At 55.2% G+C, this 14,118-nt stretch overlaps 5 protein-coding genes across 5 annotated transcripts; 4 read left to right on the top strand and 1 right to left on the bottom strand.

The window, feature by feature from the left end:
* Nucleotides 1-719: 719 nt before the first annotated feature.
* Nucleotides 720-3,678, top strand: ACRALDRAFT_2039876 (uncharacterized protein; the record flags this gene model as incomplete). Its single annotated transcript, XM_071020996.1, has 5 exons — nucleotides 720-724; nucleotides 1,075-1,145; nucleotides 1,366-1,597; nucleotides 1,821-3,394; nucleotides 3,458-3,678. The coding sequence occupies 5 exons, from the start codon at nucleotides 720-722 to the stop codon at nucleotides 3,676-3,678; spliced, it is 2,103 nt and encodes a 700-aa protein (XP_070876468.1).
* Nucleotides 3,679-4,484: 806 nt separating this feature from the next.
* Nucleotides 4,485-5,494, bottom strand: ACRALDRAFT_1029091 (uncharacterized protein; the record flags this gene model as incomplete). Its single annotated transcript, XM_071014868.1, has 3 exons — nucleotides 4,485-5,119; nucleotides 5,249-5,396; nucleotides 5,465-5,494. 3 exons carry the CDS (start codon nucleotides 5,492-5,494, stop codon nucleotides 4,485-4,487), a joined length of 813 nt encoding a protein of 270 aa, XP_070876469.1.
* Nucleotides 5,495-5,971: 477 nt separating this feature from the next.
* Nucleotides 5,972-7,643, top strand: ACRALDRAFT_1074496 (uncharacterized protein). Its single transcript, XM_071018247.1, has 3 exons — nucleotides 5,972-6,579; nucleotides 6,668-6,982; nucleotides 7,092-7,643. The coding sequence occupies exons 1-3, from the start codon at nucleotides 6,127-6,129 to the stop codon at nucleotides 7,197-7,199; spliced, it is 876 nt and encodes a 291-aa protein (XP_070876470.1). The 5' UTR covers nucleotides 5,972-6,126; the 3' UTR covers nucleotides 7,200-7,643.
* A 445-nt stretch (nucleotides 7,644-8,088) lies between these two features.
* ACRALDRAFT_1079663 (uncharacterized protein) lies at nucleotides 8,089-10,490 on the top strand. The gene is given in 4 exon segments (XM_071018925.1): nucleotides 8,089-8,618; nucleotides 8,631-8,910; nucleotides 9,718-9,741; nucleotides 9,831-10,490. The coding sequence occupies 4 exon segments, from the start codon at nucleotides 8,208-8,210 to the stop codon at nucleotides 10,190-10,192; spliced, it is 1,077 nt and encodes a 358-aa protein (XP_070876471.1). The 5' UTR covers nucleotides 8,089-8,207; the 3' UTR covers nucleotides 10,193-10,490.
* Nucleotides 10,491-11,635: 1,145 nt separating this feature from the next.
* ACRALDRAFT_2016602 (uncharacterized protein) lies at nucleotides 11,636-13,040 on the top strand (the record flags this gene model as incomplete). The annotated part of the gene is made up of 2 exons (XM_071019851.1): nucleotides 11,636-11,675; nucleotides 11,758-13,040. The coding sequence occupies 2 exons, from the start codon at nucleotides 11,636-11,638 to the stop codon at nucleotides 13,038-13,040; spliced, it is 1,323 nt and encodes a 440-aa protein (XP_070876472.1).
* Between the last annotated feature and the right edge of the window lie 1,078 nt (nucleotides 13,041-14,118).

Genomic DNA, 14,118 nt, shown 5'->3' on the forward strand with positions numbered 1-14,118 from the left:
AATACAAGGTCAATTAACGTCCAACGGAAGATATGTATGTCTAGGTACTATAAAATACGTTGGCCGGTGGACAGAGAACCTGACTGATGTCCCCTGACTTGGGAGCACACATCCAGGGTGTTCCCGACTCTTATTAGAGTCTATCTAGGTCGGCAAGCGGTCATGGAGATTCTAGCCCCGAAAAGAATATCGGCCATATTTTCTGTCATCGTCTTTTCCTTTGCCTGCTGTTGTTCAACTAACACGAGGGTTCCACTGCAATCGCACCGCCCGTTGTCTCCGCTTTGCACCCCCTGATCGGGGGGGTCTGAAATCCCCCTCCTCCACCCCTCCACTATCTGGACCTAGCCGCCTGCCTTACGATTGCTTCGCCAGTCTAGCCCATGCCGTCCATGGTTCTGAGACGGCAATCCTTGGACATAATCCATAAAAGCTGTCCAAGCCCCCGCGTTTCCCTCCTTTTCAAGTGTTCCCTTACTTTCTCCTCATATCCCGTTACTCTCTTTCCCTCCCCTCTACCTAACTTACGTCGTCGTACTGTCTACTCCTTGATACCCCCGATTCCATCTACGAACGACAGCCATCGTCCTGCTCTATCTCGGCATCATTCGCTCTTAGTACATCACAACCGTTGCCGCCAAACCAGCTTCATTCTCCGACGTCCCTCGATCCTCATCACTCGTTTCCAGCTTCGTACGCAACCCGAATAATAAGTCAACATGTGGTACGTTTTGAGCTTGCCTCTCGTGCTCCCAGCCACCCCTCAACACGGGTGAAGAAGGGTGGTGGTGGGTGTGGTGCCTTGCTATCTCCCGCAATGCACTCCCACCGTCTCCTTCTCAACGGTTCTTCCACCGGTGGTCCAATTGCAGCTTCTCGCCGGCTGTCTTTGCTGGTGTGAGATTTGAGACGAGCGGGAGACTCAGGGAGAGGGGTGGTCGCCCACCCTTATGCATAGCACCACACCCTGCAGTTTTATCGACTCGCTCACCGCATACACCTTGGACGCGCACTCACTCGGCTCTCGGAACTTCCTGGAGACATTTGTGGCTAACAATATCATCTTCTCAACAGTGGTATTTTCGGATACGTGAATTACCTGGTGGAGAAGGACCGCAAATTCATTCTCGACACTCTGATCAATGGTGAGTAAAAAAAAAAAAAACAGCCTGCCATCGGCTCCCCTAATATGCCTAGCGTTGAAGAGGCGCAGGATTCGTCCGAGTCCGGTCTTTGTTGATTGCTTTGTTCCTCCTATGAGCCCCACTAGCCTCGTACCCGTGCTTGTCCCCCTGAGCAACTTGCCAATAGCCAACTGCACCCCTACGTGCTGACTGACGCTGACGCCTCGGCCCACTTGCTTAGGTCTTTCACGCCTTGAATACAGAGGATATGACTCGGCCGGTCTAGTGGTAGATGGCGATAAGAAAAATGAGGTTCTTGCGTACAAGGAGGTTGGCAAGGTCGCCAAGCTGAAGGAGCTGATCGCGGAGGCCAAGCCCGACCTCACCCAAGTCTTCGACTCGCACGCCGGTATTGCCCACACCCGCTGGGCCACCCACGGTCCTCCCTCGCGTGTCAACTGCCACCCTCACAGGTACGCTCAATTGCAAAGCTGCGACAGGCAACCCCTATGAATGGAGTCCGAGTGGAGTCGTGTCATCCTACCCAGCTGAAATTCGCGCTTGTGTGAAGACAGCGGGAAGGATCATTTGACTCTTGTGTGGACATTCGTATTCTTGGGTTGCCTTGTCAATCCATTCCTTTATTGAGCTCCAAAAACTGGCAAAACAAGGTACTGACTGAACCTTTCTCTCTAGGTCCGATCCCACCTGGGAGTTTACCGTTGTCCACAATGGCATTATCACAAACTACAAGGAGCTCAGGACTCTCCTCACCGGCAAGGGCTTCAAGTTCGAGACGGAGACGGACACGGAGTGCATTGCGAAGCTCACCAAGTATATCTACGATCAAGATCGCACCATCGGCTTCACCGATCTGGCCAAGGCTGTGATCCAAGAGCTCGAGGGTGCCTATGGTGTGCTCATCAAGTCTTTCCACTATCCCCACGAGATCATCGCTGCCCGCAAGGGTTCGCCCCTCGTCATCGGCGTCAAGACGCAGCGCCGCATGAAGGTTGACTTTGTCGACGTGGAGTACGCCGATGAGAACGCCGCCCTGCCTGCCGAGGCTGCCTCCCAGAATGTCGCCGTCAAGAAGCAAGACGACCTGCTCAGCCCTAGCTCTCTCCTTGCCACCCCCGACAAGTCCCTCCTCCACCGCTCTCAGTCCCGCGCCTTCATGACCGACGATGGCATGCCCATGCCGACCGAGTTCTTCCTCTCGTCCGACCCCTCGGCCATTGTCGAGCACACCAAGAAGGTCTTGTACCTCGAGGATGACGACATTGCCCACATCCACGAGGGCTCCCTCAACATCCACCGCCTTAAGAAGGCCGACGGCAGCTCCAATGTCCGCACCATCCAGACCCTCGAGCTCGAGCTCCAGCAGATCATGAAGGGCAAGTTCGACCACTTCATGCAGAAGGAGATCTTCGAGCAGCCCGAGTCTGTTGTAAACACCATGCGTGGTCGTCTCGATGTCGAAGGAAAGACCGTCACCCTCGGCGGTCTCCGCTCCTACATCTCGACCATCCGCAGATGCCGACGCTTGATCTTCATCGCCTGCGGTACTAGCTACCACTCGTGTATGGCGGTTCGCGGCGTTTTCGAGGAGCTCGTTGAGATTCCCATCGCCGTGGAACTCGCCTCCGACTTCCTCGACCGCGAGGCTCCTGTTTTCCGCGACGACACGTGCGTGTTCGTCTCCCAGTCTGGCGAGACGGCCGACTCGCTCATGGCTCTGAAGTACTGCTTGGAGCGTGGTGCCCTGACTGTTGGTTTCGTCAACGTCGTCGGCTCCTCCATCTCGCTGCTCACCCACTGTGGTGTCCACATCAACGCCGGCCCCGAGATTGGCGTCGCCTCCACCAAGGCATACACCTCCCAGTTCATCGCCATGGTCATGTTTGCGCTGTCCCTCAGCGAAGACCGTGCATCCAAGCAGCAGCGTAGGGAGGAGATCATCGATGGCCTGGCCAAGATTAGCGACCAGATCCGCGACATCCTCAAACAGGACCAGGATATCAAGGAGCTCTGCGCCAAGACCTTCAAGGAACAGAAGTCTCTCCTGCTGCTCGGCCGTGGTAGCCAGTTTTCCACTGCGCTCGAGGGTGCGCTCAAGATCAAGGAAATTTCCTACCTCCACTGCGAGGCCGTCATGTCGGGCGAGCTGAAGCACGGCGTGCTGGCTTTGGTCGATGAGAACCTTCCCATCATCATGATCCTGACACGCGACAGAATCTTCAAAAAGGCTCTCAACGCTTACCAGCAAGGTATGTACTTGTCCCCCACCACCCATCGGTAATTGAGTAATTGTACTGACTTGATATTTACAGTCGTTGCCCGTGGTGGCAAGCCCATCGTTATTTGCAACCCCGACGATGAAGAATTCTCGGCCAGCCAAGCTCAAAAGATCGAGATCCCCAAGACGGTCGACGTCCTCCAGGGCATCCTCAACGTCATTCCCCTGCAGCTCATCGCCTACTGGCTCGCCGTCATGGAGGGCCTCAACGTCGACTTCCCTCGCAACCTGGCCAAGTCGGTGACTGTCGAGTAAACTGGGGGAGAGGATATTCCAAAAAAAAACCTGTATTCCATATATTCGCACACGGGGAGTCCAATGGAGGGGGTTTTCACGCCTTCCTTAGCGAATAGACCAAGGAGTTGGGTTGCCAAATATGGGATGAGGAACTCGGCAGGCCGGTCCTTTGGGTTTGTTAATGCTTTGGTCAGATACCTTATGAGTTTTACTTTACGGGAGAAAGAAAAAGACGGGATCGGATATAGTGGAGGGGGTTCGCTCGTGGCATGTATTACTGGGAAGACGGTAACGAATGGATGTATGGTGGAGCGTAAATGACGGCGAAAAATGATCGATCACCTGATTACTCTAGAGCTCTAAACTGTCCTTTCGCGTGTTTGCTGCGTGTACTTACTTGGTCATGATGGGACCGCCGGCTGGAGTTGATTCGGCCTTCTTTTGCCTGGCCGTTTTGAATCCTATCATCTGGAGAGAAGCGTCTCGAAGCAAGGCTGAGGAGTTCCGATTCGTGTGGTCAACCGGCAGGCTGCCGTCTTAGTAGACCGCCTTGTAGTAGTCCCCAAGTGATCAGTACGCCATGGCCAGTCCATGCGAGAGACTCATGTATTCCCATTTAATGTTACAACCCACGGCTCCCTTTCATGACCATCTGCCCCGTACATATTCGTTAGCCGGGTACCCTTCCCCCGGGTCCTGGCAGACTCTGTACCTTTGGCCACAGCATCGGATCTCCCTGCTGTCACATGCCTCTTTGTCGCTATCTCTTTGAAACAAAAAAGACCTTTCTGTCCTCTTTCCCACCACGGATAACCTTCCCGTTTCTACACCGTCTGGGTCCCGTAGCCACGAATCCTCTCGGCAAAGGCCCAGCTCTGGTCCTCGAGCTTCTCGTTCTCCTTGAGGTCGACGCCGTCCTTGGTGACTACGGCGATGCTGTACGAGTCGAGGGAGCGGGCGTCGCGGTAGAAGAGGACCTTCATGCACTGCTTGACGACGTCGACGGCCTGGTCGCGGGTGAGGCGGGCGGCGGACTCCTCGTCGGGGGCGAAGCGGCGCATGATGGGCTGGGCGAGCATGCTGCCGAAGCCGGTGGCGAGGCTGGGGCCGGTGAAGGTGGTGCCGAGGAGGTCGGCGGCGCCGAGGAAAGGCTTGTCGTCGTCGTCGACGCCGGCGACGAGGAGGTGGTTCCAGAGCGGGTCGAACTTGGAGCGGCGGGCGTAGAGGAGCTTGGCGAGGTACTTGTGCAGGTTGGCGGCGTTGAGGCGGGCCTTGGGCGGGCCGCCGGCGTCCGAGTCGAGGGAGGGCGCGGCGTACGACTCGTCGATGGCGAGGGAGGTCAGGTGGCGGTCGATGTACTGCATGTCGGAGACGTCGCCGCCGAAACCGATGACGGTGGAGTCGGCGAATGTGCGGAGGCGCTTGACGTCGGTGAAGCGGGCGAGGGAGCCGTATGAGGCTAGGAGCGCAGGTTGGGTTAGCGAGACGAGAGTTTGGTAGGAGGCAAAAACGGCTGGGGGTTTGTTGTCTTTCGAGATTATTTCGTGGGAGATGCGGGACAGCGAGACTCGAGGCTAGGGGGACAAACCCAGGTTATCTGCGGCGATGACGACGCCTTCACTAAACTTGATGGCGACGACGGAGGTGCCGGTGACGATGGGGGATTGTGATGCTTGGTTAGGGCCGTTCGGGTTCATGAAAGAGGCATCGTAAGCGCCGTAGACGTCGTCCCTGGGCTATTGACAGAGGTCAGCATTGGGTTTATGACAAGAGGCTGAGGCTGAAGGCGGGCTCTAGAACATACGCGACCCCAAGCCTGCGGTCTGTGGTCCATTTTTGGCAATGTGTCTTGGTATGGACGATGATGGAGGGGGACTTCGCGGTAGAAGGATATAATCGAGATACAGGGCTGGTGAGGTAGCTGGTGGATAGTTGTCGGGAGTCGGAAGTCGTGGCTGCAAGCTGGGTTGGAGTGTGCAAGCTATGAAGTTGAGGTTGGCTCGTGCAGCTCTGGCATGATACCTAGCTTCGTGTTCTCGCTGGTGCCTCCCGGCTTGCGGTAATAGGTACGTACCTGCTCCATGTGTGCCTCTTGGCTGAATAAGCATAGTACCCCACTCAGGAGCTACGGTGTGGCCCACCCACTGGACTGCTGGAATTCGGTTCCAGGTTGGTGACGCAGGGGTTCCCAGGGGAACAAAAGTAGCGAGTACTTGTAATACCTAACAAATCTTGCGTATTAACTTGTACCTATACCTTCGAGCTACGAAACATCGAGTTTGGGAGATATGGTCCCTCGTGCACCTTGACACCTGCATAACGCAACCACCACACCACTTTTGTGACGATAGACAACCTTGTTGAAGAAATTGAAGATTCGAGGGTCTAACGATTCATTTCAATCTCGAAAACTAGCAATCCATCGTCTCATTTGCCCTCTTTCCAGCAGCTTCGACATAATTAGCCATGTTGACAGCTATCGGCCGGGCGGCAGCGTCACGCGTTCTGGCACGCAGCAACCTGAAGCTCGTCGTCCGAACAACCACCACCATCACCGCCACCGGCCCTTCCACCTACCTGAAGACCCTACCTGTCCGGAGCTTCACGACGACACAATGGGCGCGTGCTGCAGATGAGGCGGACGACTCGATCGAGTCCGGCGCCTCCGAGACGGCAAAGAAGACCGCCAAGCCCAAGAAGAAGGCGGCGAAGAAGAAGCCCATGTCGCGTGAGAAGCAACTGAAGCTGGAGATCCGGAGCCTCAAGGCAGCCGCGCTTCACACCACTCCCAAAAAGCTGCCCCAGACGGCCTGGACCGTCTATACTTCCGAGGGCATTGCACAGGGCACGGGCGATGTCACCGAGCGCATGAAGCAGCTCAGCGTCGACTACAAGTCTCTCTCTCCATCCGAGCTCGAAGTACGAACCTCAACCCTGCCCAGGAACTTATGTGTTAAACTGCCCTCGTTTGATCAATTCTGCTAACCTCTACTTTCCTTCGGTCCAGCGGCTCCAAGAAACGGCCGACAAGAACAAGATTGCGAACCAAGAAGCCTACCGGGCGTGGGTGGAGGAACATGACCCCGAGACCATCTACGCCGCCAACGCCGCTCGCGCCAGGCTGGACCGCCTGCTCCCCGAAGGCCGCTACAAGGGCTACCGCACCCCCATCCGCGACCCGCGCCTGCCCAAGCGGCCGGGGTCTTCCTACACCCAGTTCTCCCAGGAGCGCTGGGCAACCGGCAACCTCACCGGCAACGTCACTGAGCTGGCCAAGGAGATTGCTGCTGAGTACAAGGCGCTGCCCGCCTCGGAGAAACAGGTATGAAAAACTTCCTTTTCCGATATCCCTTGGGTTCTTGTCTTCTCCTTTCGAGGCTGTGCCCGGTGAGAAGAGAATACATGGGAGATGAGTAGCTGACTTTGGACAGAAATACATTGATCTCGCCGAGGCGGATCGCGAGCGCTACGCCAGGGAAATGGAGACGGTGCTTAACAGGAAAGTGAAGAGCCGTTCTACATCCCCTCCCTCCCCGTGAGGCAGCCACGTACCCATCCACACGTGTTATCTGTATTATCTTTCTGCTACGCTGGCATTTAACTGGGCTGGGGTTCAAGTTGCAAAGCTGGTTCCGACATTGTTTGATCGAGGAATACCTGTCAATTCTGTTACGCGGGATAGCTGTCGATGGCGAGAAGGCGGTAGCACGGTGTCTCTTGCGTTAATCCCTATAGTTGATGGTCGAGTCGGCTCTCATCCGAACGTGGTGTGCCGGCGAGGAAGTCTAGTATAACTGTATCGATACCAATTTTACGGGGTTCGTGTTTAGCAAAGTTCAGGGCATGTCCTTGGTGACCCTATATAGTATATTGTCCTCCTCGCTCCTATCTCGATTCTGAGTCCTTTAGCCCCGTGGCAACTCCTGAAAACTCCGTCATCCAAAATGCATTGTCGGTCATTTATCATGGGATATTCAAGCAAGTCATCAACTCGTACCCAATCATAGACATATTCGAATCATGCCCCGTCCATAACCAAAATGACCTCCCCGGCGGCGTCTATCCAGGACGCCCGTGTCATCTTCAGCTTTCTATAGCTGGAAGCGTACAGCAAAAAGTAAAGGTGTCTGGCGACGTGTCCAAAGCAATATACGCGGATCCAGCGCCAATGCTCGTCTCTACAGCACCATGTCCCCCATCCGGCGACCCCCTCGACGCTCACGAACTTGGCCAGCGAGCACCACATCAGCTGGGGGAGGTCGTCGATCCACGTGGAACAGTCGACGAGCCAGTAGCCTCGCTCAAAGGGCGATAGCTGTCGTCGCATCTCGACGGAATCAAAGCGTGACGGCCCTTGTTCTTGAGAAGATGGTTGCGAGCAGGCGTCAAGGTCTGCGGCGAGCTTATCCAAGTGAGGGGTGACGAGGTCGGCCGCCGTGATGACGTCGTTGGAGACGCCAGGGGTAGGAGAGTGAAGCTCTGTCATGTACAGGTGAGGAGGATTGAAGCGCCTTAGATACCTCCGACCGCGTTCGAGTGCGTCCTCCATGGTCAGGCCGAGACTACTCTCGCTGGAGCTCCGCAGGAGCCGCGGTGGAGTCATGCCATCCTCAGACGACGTCCTCCTGTGCCGTTTTGGGGAAGCGGGCTCTGAATCCGCTCGAACCCCAATTACTGAGAGTGTTCGCTTTCGAGATGTGGCAAAACCAGGGGTATCCCCCACGACACCATCACCATCTTCCAAGATGGTGTCTTCGATGACTGTCCCGTTGCCTGCCTCGTGTCCATGCTGCCCTTCGGCATGGGAGGAATCTGATAGACGAGAGGGCGTGGCTGGAATAATGCTGCCATCACTTCTTCCACTCGAGCGTGCCCCTGACCATGGAAGAGCCCGCCCGTCGCCTGGCGCCATGGGAATAGCGATCTCTAGCTCATTTTGGCTGCTGCTGCTGCTGCTGCTGCTGCTGCTGCTGCTGTCCAGCTCTTGCTGGGAGCCGTCTGCGCACAATGACGACTGGGACTCGGACTGGGTGCTCTGGAAATCACCTAGGAAGTGTTCAATCAAGCGGCTGGGCGACGAAAAGCCCGGCAACCGGACGTCATTCAGCGGCAGCGAGTCGGGAACGGTGCTTGGAGGTTCCGGCCAAGAGTCCGAGATCTCCATCTCAGAGCTGCCCCTTTGCGGTCTGGCCTGGGATGGTTCCGGCGTTTCTCCTGGTGGTGGCGCAACCAAGGCCATGGCGAAGCGCGGTGAGCCCGCATTATCTAGGACGCTGGCGAAGGACAGCTGTGGTGATTCGAGAGAGAGGGCACCGGGCGGTCTGGCATCAGCACAATCCCTCTGGCTAGATGATCCTGGAGCATGAGATGGCCCTTTGGCCTGCTGATTACGGGACAGAACCGTTGTCCGCGCACCAGGGACAAAGGCCAGGTAGGCGGATGCTAGTGACCGATAACGCACATCATCGGAAGACATGGCCGGCGCGGTGACATGGGCCAGGATCTCGACGTTTGGAGTCATGGTAGTGGTGTATTGTTACGAGCCGCCAACTTCATTCATGATCGAACCGCCAGCTGGAGGATATGGCGGAGAATGGAGAGGCATATCGGAGAGAGCATTTATTACGAGGCAAAGCGCAGGGTAAGAAAACGATGCGGAGGCCGAAAAGATAATCGAGATGACCAATGCCTGGATGAAGTAGACGCGGTCATGCTAGAGACTGCCGTTTTCTCAAGCAAAACAGGCAGTGAATTTGTGTTTAAGTTAAGAGAGGAACAACGAGCGAAGGCGTCAACGTTGGTCTCCAGAAGCAGCCACACTGGTTGCAGTGTGCCTGGATGCACCCGCCACAGTCCACCGGGCTGGTTCGTGGCTTGTTGCAGGCCGTGATTTCGGGGTGGATAAACAATCTGCCGTAAATGGAAGACCGCCTAGGCGGAACGATACCCATGTAACCCGCCGACTACGAAGTAATTAGGCATTGGAACAGATCAGGAATACCTACTCTTTAGAAGAGGCCAAGTCATATAACACACAATATTGAATTGACGTGCTAGATAATATTGTCTACGTGCTACTTAGTGAGTACCAACCCAAATCATATGTACTTCATGCCGAGGCCGTATGTCACGTGACCATGCGACACGATCGTGTGACCGCCAGTCTTTAGTATGCGACGGCCATGCACGCCAAGGCGACGACGCTGGTAGTAAGAAGGCTCGCGACCGTTGTAGGGTTGGCGGCCGAGCCAGAATCATTGTCGCTGTTGTCGCTGTTGTCGCCCTCGCCGTTCGCGTCTTCGCCATTCTCGCCGTCCTGGGCATCATCGTCACTGCTATCTTCCGAGCCGCTACCGGTATTGGTGCCGCTGTCGCCGTCATCCGAACTATCCGTGTCCTCACTATTGTCACCCTCCTCCTCGCCCTCGTCATCCTCCTCAACCTCGTCATCTTCCGCCTCCTCGCCATCATCTTCCGAACGGTCGCCGGTGAGCGTTGGTGTCGGCGTCGCGGTCGGCTCCGATTCGCCTGACGGCCCTAACCCGCTCGTGATGGAGAAGGCAAGGTCGCTGCATAAATGCGAAACGCCATGAGTGTTATTAAGGAACGGCGCACCCCAGCACTCCTGCCAAATAGCTCGGTAAACAGTATAGTGCTCCTCAATATGGGAGGTATAAGCCGAAGCCCAAGAAGAGAACCCCTCGGCGACGGCGGTGTCGGTGACCACGGGTAGCTGGCAAGGGTCGGCTGTGTTGTAGAACTGGCCGAGGACGTAGGACCTGGCAAGGTCCTCGTAGACCTCGCCGACGGGGCTCGAATATGAAACGGACACACTTGGGAGTGCTGTCACCGTTTTCTCTACATAAAACGGTCCCGAAGCTAAGTTCAGTATACCCGACGTTTATCCGGCCACCCCCTTAGATAAGCTAGGGATGGCCGACGGATTACCATGGATTGATGTACGAATAGAGCCTTTATAAGGGCTTCCCTCGTGCTGATCTGTCACATACGACCATACCCACTGGAAAGCTCGGGATCCCGTCCGCTCTCCCATAGATAAGCCAGTGAGGGCCGGATTAGTAGTTGGGTCGGTGACGACCAGCGAATACCCGGTGTTGTATGTTTTTTGGACCTGCTTTTTTCCTTTTTCCTTTTCTTTTTGTAAAAAACGCTGTATCTTGACATGACTTATACCGCCTGGTTCCATAATACCAACTCGCACGCCAGTCGGTGCGTAACCACTTCTCGCCAGCAGTGTCCTACTATCGAGCAGCGAATGGCTCAAGTGTGTATGCACCGCCACATAGTCATTGTTCTACTGTTCCCCACCGGGCTGGCTCGTGGCTTCATCCTTTGCAGAGCAGTCCCGAATGGTACGAAGTATGTAAATATGTCCTCAGTACTTGTGAAGACTTACCAAGACACGACTTTTCACGGGAAGTTGTTGTAACATCTATGTACTAGAGAATTCTTGGTATGATTCGCTAGTTGTAGAGGACCACTGGATTGGCCTTGATGAAGAACGTGTTAGTAGCGGCAGGCACACAGAAGGTACAATACGAAGGCTATATCGGTATGTTTTGTGCCTGTGGGTCGGTATGCAACGCTATGTGGAGCTGGGGAAATACGTTCCGTTTTACTATGGTACTACCTAGTACTTTATGAATAGCCTGCCCGCCTTAATCACTGCGTTGCATCGATCAGGCATCATACTAATCTGCTCTTCTAAAAAGTCTTTAGGTAGTTGATTCCACGTCTTTATAACCTATTCGCGTAGCCGCGTTTTCCTGCGTTATTGATATCGTCGAAGGGAAAAATCACGTTATTGATATCGTGGAAGGGGAAAATCAGATTAATATCGTGACGTAGTTTTCCAAAAAAAAAAGAAGTATGAAGGTAACGAGTCGTAAAAAGATGTACTGAAAAGTGTCTGTTCTTAAATAGGAAATAGGTGGGTCCCAGAGTACTTTCGGACATGACAAAACTTATGCCCTCAACCTTCGTAGGTACAACGGGTACGTAGGTAGCTACTTACCCCCTAGTACCGTAATTTCTGTACCCCAGATCTTCCACTCCAACCACCCACTACGGAGTGAGTACCGTTGGAAGTTGGTCGCTCCTTTTTTAATTTTCTTTTATTCTTCTCTTCTTTTCTCACCATTCGGGTCCTCTTAACCCCTTCCACGGAACCGTCGCTCTGCCCACCATACCTGTCGCCTATCATGTCTGAGAAACCCGACACCCCCACGCAAAAAGCACGCGACCTAGGCCGCGTCCTCGTAATCGGCGGCAACGGCTTCCTGGGCCACCACATCGTCAACCAGATCCTCGACGACCCCCTCTGGACCGCCTCCCACCTTTCCGTCATCGACCTACGCTGCTCCCGGAACCGCCGACCAGACACCGACAAGGTCGCCTACCACGAGGCCGACATCTCCGACGCCGACAAGGTCCTCTCCATCGTGGAAGAGGTCAAGCCCGACGTGGTCATCCACACCGCCAGCCCGGCACCACAAGGCGACGATGACGTTGCCAAGGACCTCTTCAAGCGCGTCAACGTCGACGGCACCGCCGCCGTCATAGCCGCCTGCCAACAGGCCGGCGTCAAGGCCCTCGTCTACACCAGCTCCGCCAGCGTCGTCACCGACAACAGCAGCAACACCATCAACGCCGACGAGCGCTGGCCCCTCGTCCGCGGCGACCTCCAGCCCGAGTACTACACCGAGACCAAGGCCGCCGCCGAGGAGCTCGTCCTGGCCGCCAACCGCAAGGACCCCCACCCCACCTTCCTCACCACCGCCATCCGCCCCGCCGGCATCTTCGGCGAGGGCGACGGCATGGTCACCCACCAGCTCATCAAGATCTACCGCCAGGGCCGCACCGGCGTCCAGATTGGCGACGGCGAGAACCTCTTTGACTTTACCTACGTCGGCAACGTCGCCCACGCCCACCTCCTCGCCGCCCGCCTCCTCCTCTTCACCCACAGCGCCGGCGGCTCCATACCCCTGGACTACGAGCGCGTCGACGGCGAGGCCTTCTTCGTCACCAACGGGTCTCCCGTCTACTTTTGGGATTTCGCCCGCGCCGTCTGGCGCGCCGCCGGCTCTGATAAGGGCACCAGCCACGTTTGGGAGATGCCCAAGGAACTTGGCCTCGTCCTCGGCTTCTGCAGCGAAGTCTTCTTCCACATCATCGGCAAACCCCCGACCTTCACCCGCCAGCGTTGCACTTATAGTTGCATGACCCGCTACTACAACATTGCCAAGGCCACCCGTGTTCTCGGTTACAAGCCCATCGTCAGCCTCGATGAGGGTATCAAGAAGGGCGTCAAGTGGTTCCTTGAACAGGAGGCCGCCGGTCTCATCCCCGCTGCGAAATAATCGGCCGCCAGGCAGGAAGAGATTTTGTCATGACAGTCAGTGAAAGAGGAGGGAAAGGGATAAAAACCGCAGCCAAAAGCACCTCTCTTCTGTCTTGTATAGTCACGGAACCCGTGGCGGATTTTTTGATCTTCTTTTTCTGTTCATACCTCTATATCTACGTACTTGTATTCTCTTGTTTATGAGCGGATTGTCCAGGTTTCTAGAATAAAATCGCGGTATAATGATTAATTACGACAGACAATCATACCCTGACAAACACGTAAACATTGATGCCATCACCATGGGGAGCGAACTTGTAGGTTTCACTGGCCAAACTGACTTCACTATGGCTATGCGTCACCCCTTTTACTGCCGGGACTCTCTCATTCCCCTTCGTATATGTCCGCAGGGATTTGTCTTTGGGTTCCCACGAGTCCCGATAGCTTATGACTGGCCACTCCACCTTTTCCCGTGCCAACGCGTCGCCCCCAAACCCTCGGACCTAGCATCAAAGCACCAAGATATCCAGCGAAGCCAGGTGGTATGTTGACCGACCCCTTCTCGCCAACCATGAACGGTATGTCTCTCCACGATAGAAACACCTCTTTACCTCCATCTCTCCCCCTGCCGCCCCAAAGAAGAAAAGGAATTGTCACTCCAAGCACTCCAAACACTCCAATAAACTCGTACTGCCTCCACCGCATGTGGTAACATGAGGCAGGAAACGAAGCAAATGTAAGAAAGTGGGAGAAAGAGAATAGTGTGCTGTCGCCTGTTCCACACGCTCCCACATCAAAGAACTGATATTCGCCAAGCCTATTTTATCTCTTCTCCGTGAAGGGCGGCATCTCAACCACAAGGGGCCACATCCCTTCTGCTTCGCCTCACTTGTCCAAGTCTCAGCGATGTGCATGACCTGGCTGTCCTCCAGAGGTATCAAGAAAGGTTGCTTGGTCTGGCCCAAAGTGGCATACCAGCCAGCGGTCAAGGCAGAAAAGAGAAGAAAAGAAAAGACTGAAGACACACTGACAAGTCGCAAAGTAGAAAGGAAGAGGGGCAGCTAAAAAAGAGGGAAAAAAAGAAGAAGAAAAAAATC

This window comes from Sodiomyces alcalophilus, assembly GCF_042370955.1.
Source record: "Sodiomyces alcalophilus JCM 7366 unplaced genomic scaffold ACRALscaffold_2, whole genome shotgun sequence".
Classification (NCBI taxonomy): domain Eukaryota; kingdom Fungi; phylum Ascomycota; class Sordariomycetes; order Glomerellales; family Plectosphaerellaceae; genus Sodiomyces; species Sodiomyces alcalophilus.

What these genes read in the sequence shown, in the direction of transcription:
- ACRALDRAFT_1079663 (XM_071018925.1), top strand. Translation starts at nt 8,208, where the DNA reads ATGGTCAGGCCGAGACTACTCTCGCTGGAGCTCCGCAGGAGCCGCGGT. An exon ending in CAAGGCCATGGCGAAGCGCG is followed by an intron (nt 8,911 to 9,717) that starts GTGAGCCCGCAT and finishes TTGACGTGCTAG; the next exon opens with ATAATATTGTCTACGTGCTA. An exon ending in TATTGTCTACGTGCTACTTA is followed by an intron (nt 9,742 to 9,830) that starts GTGAGTACCAAC and finishes GCCAGTCTTTAG; the next exon opens with TATGCGACGGCCATGCACGC.
- ACRALDRAFT_1074496 (XM_071018247.1), top strand. Translation starts at nt 6,127, where the DNA reads ATGTTGACAGCTATCGGCCGGGCGGCAGCGTCACGCGTTCTGGCACGC. An exon ending in TCTCTCCATCCGAGCTCGAA is followed by an intron (nt 6,580 to 6,667) that starts GTACGAACCTCA and finishes CCTTCGGTCCAG; the next exon opens with CGGCTCCAAGAAACGGCCGA. An exon ending in TGCCCGCCTCGGAGAAACAG is followed by an intron (nt 6,983 to 7,091) that starts GTATGAAAAACT and finishes GACTTTGGACAG; the next exon opens with AAATACATTGATCTCGCCGA.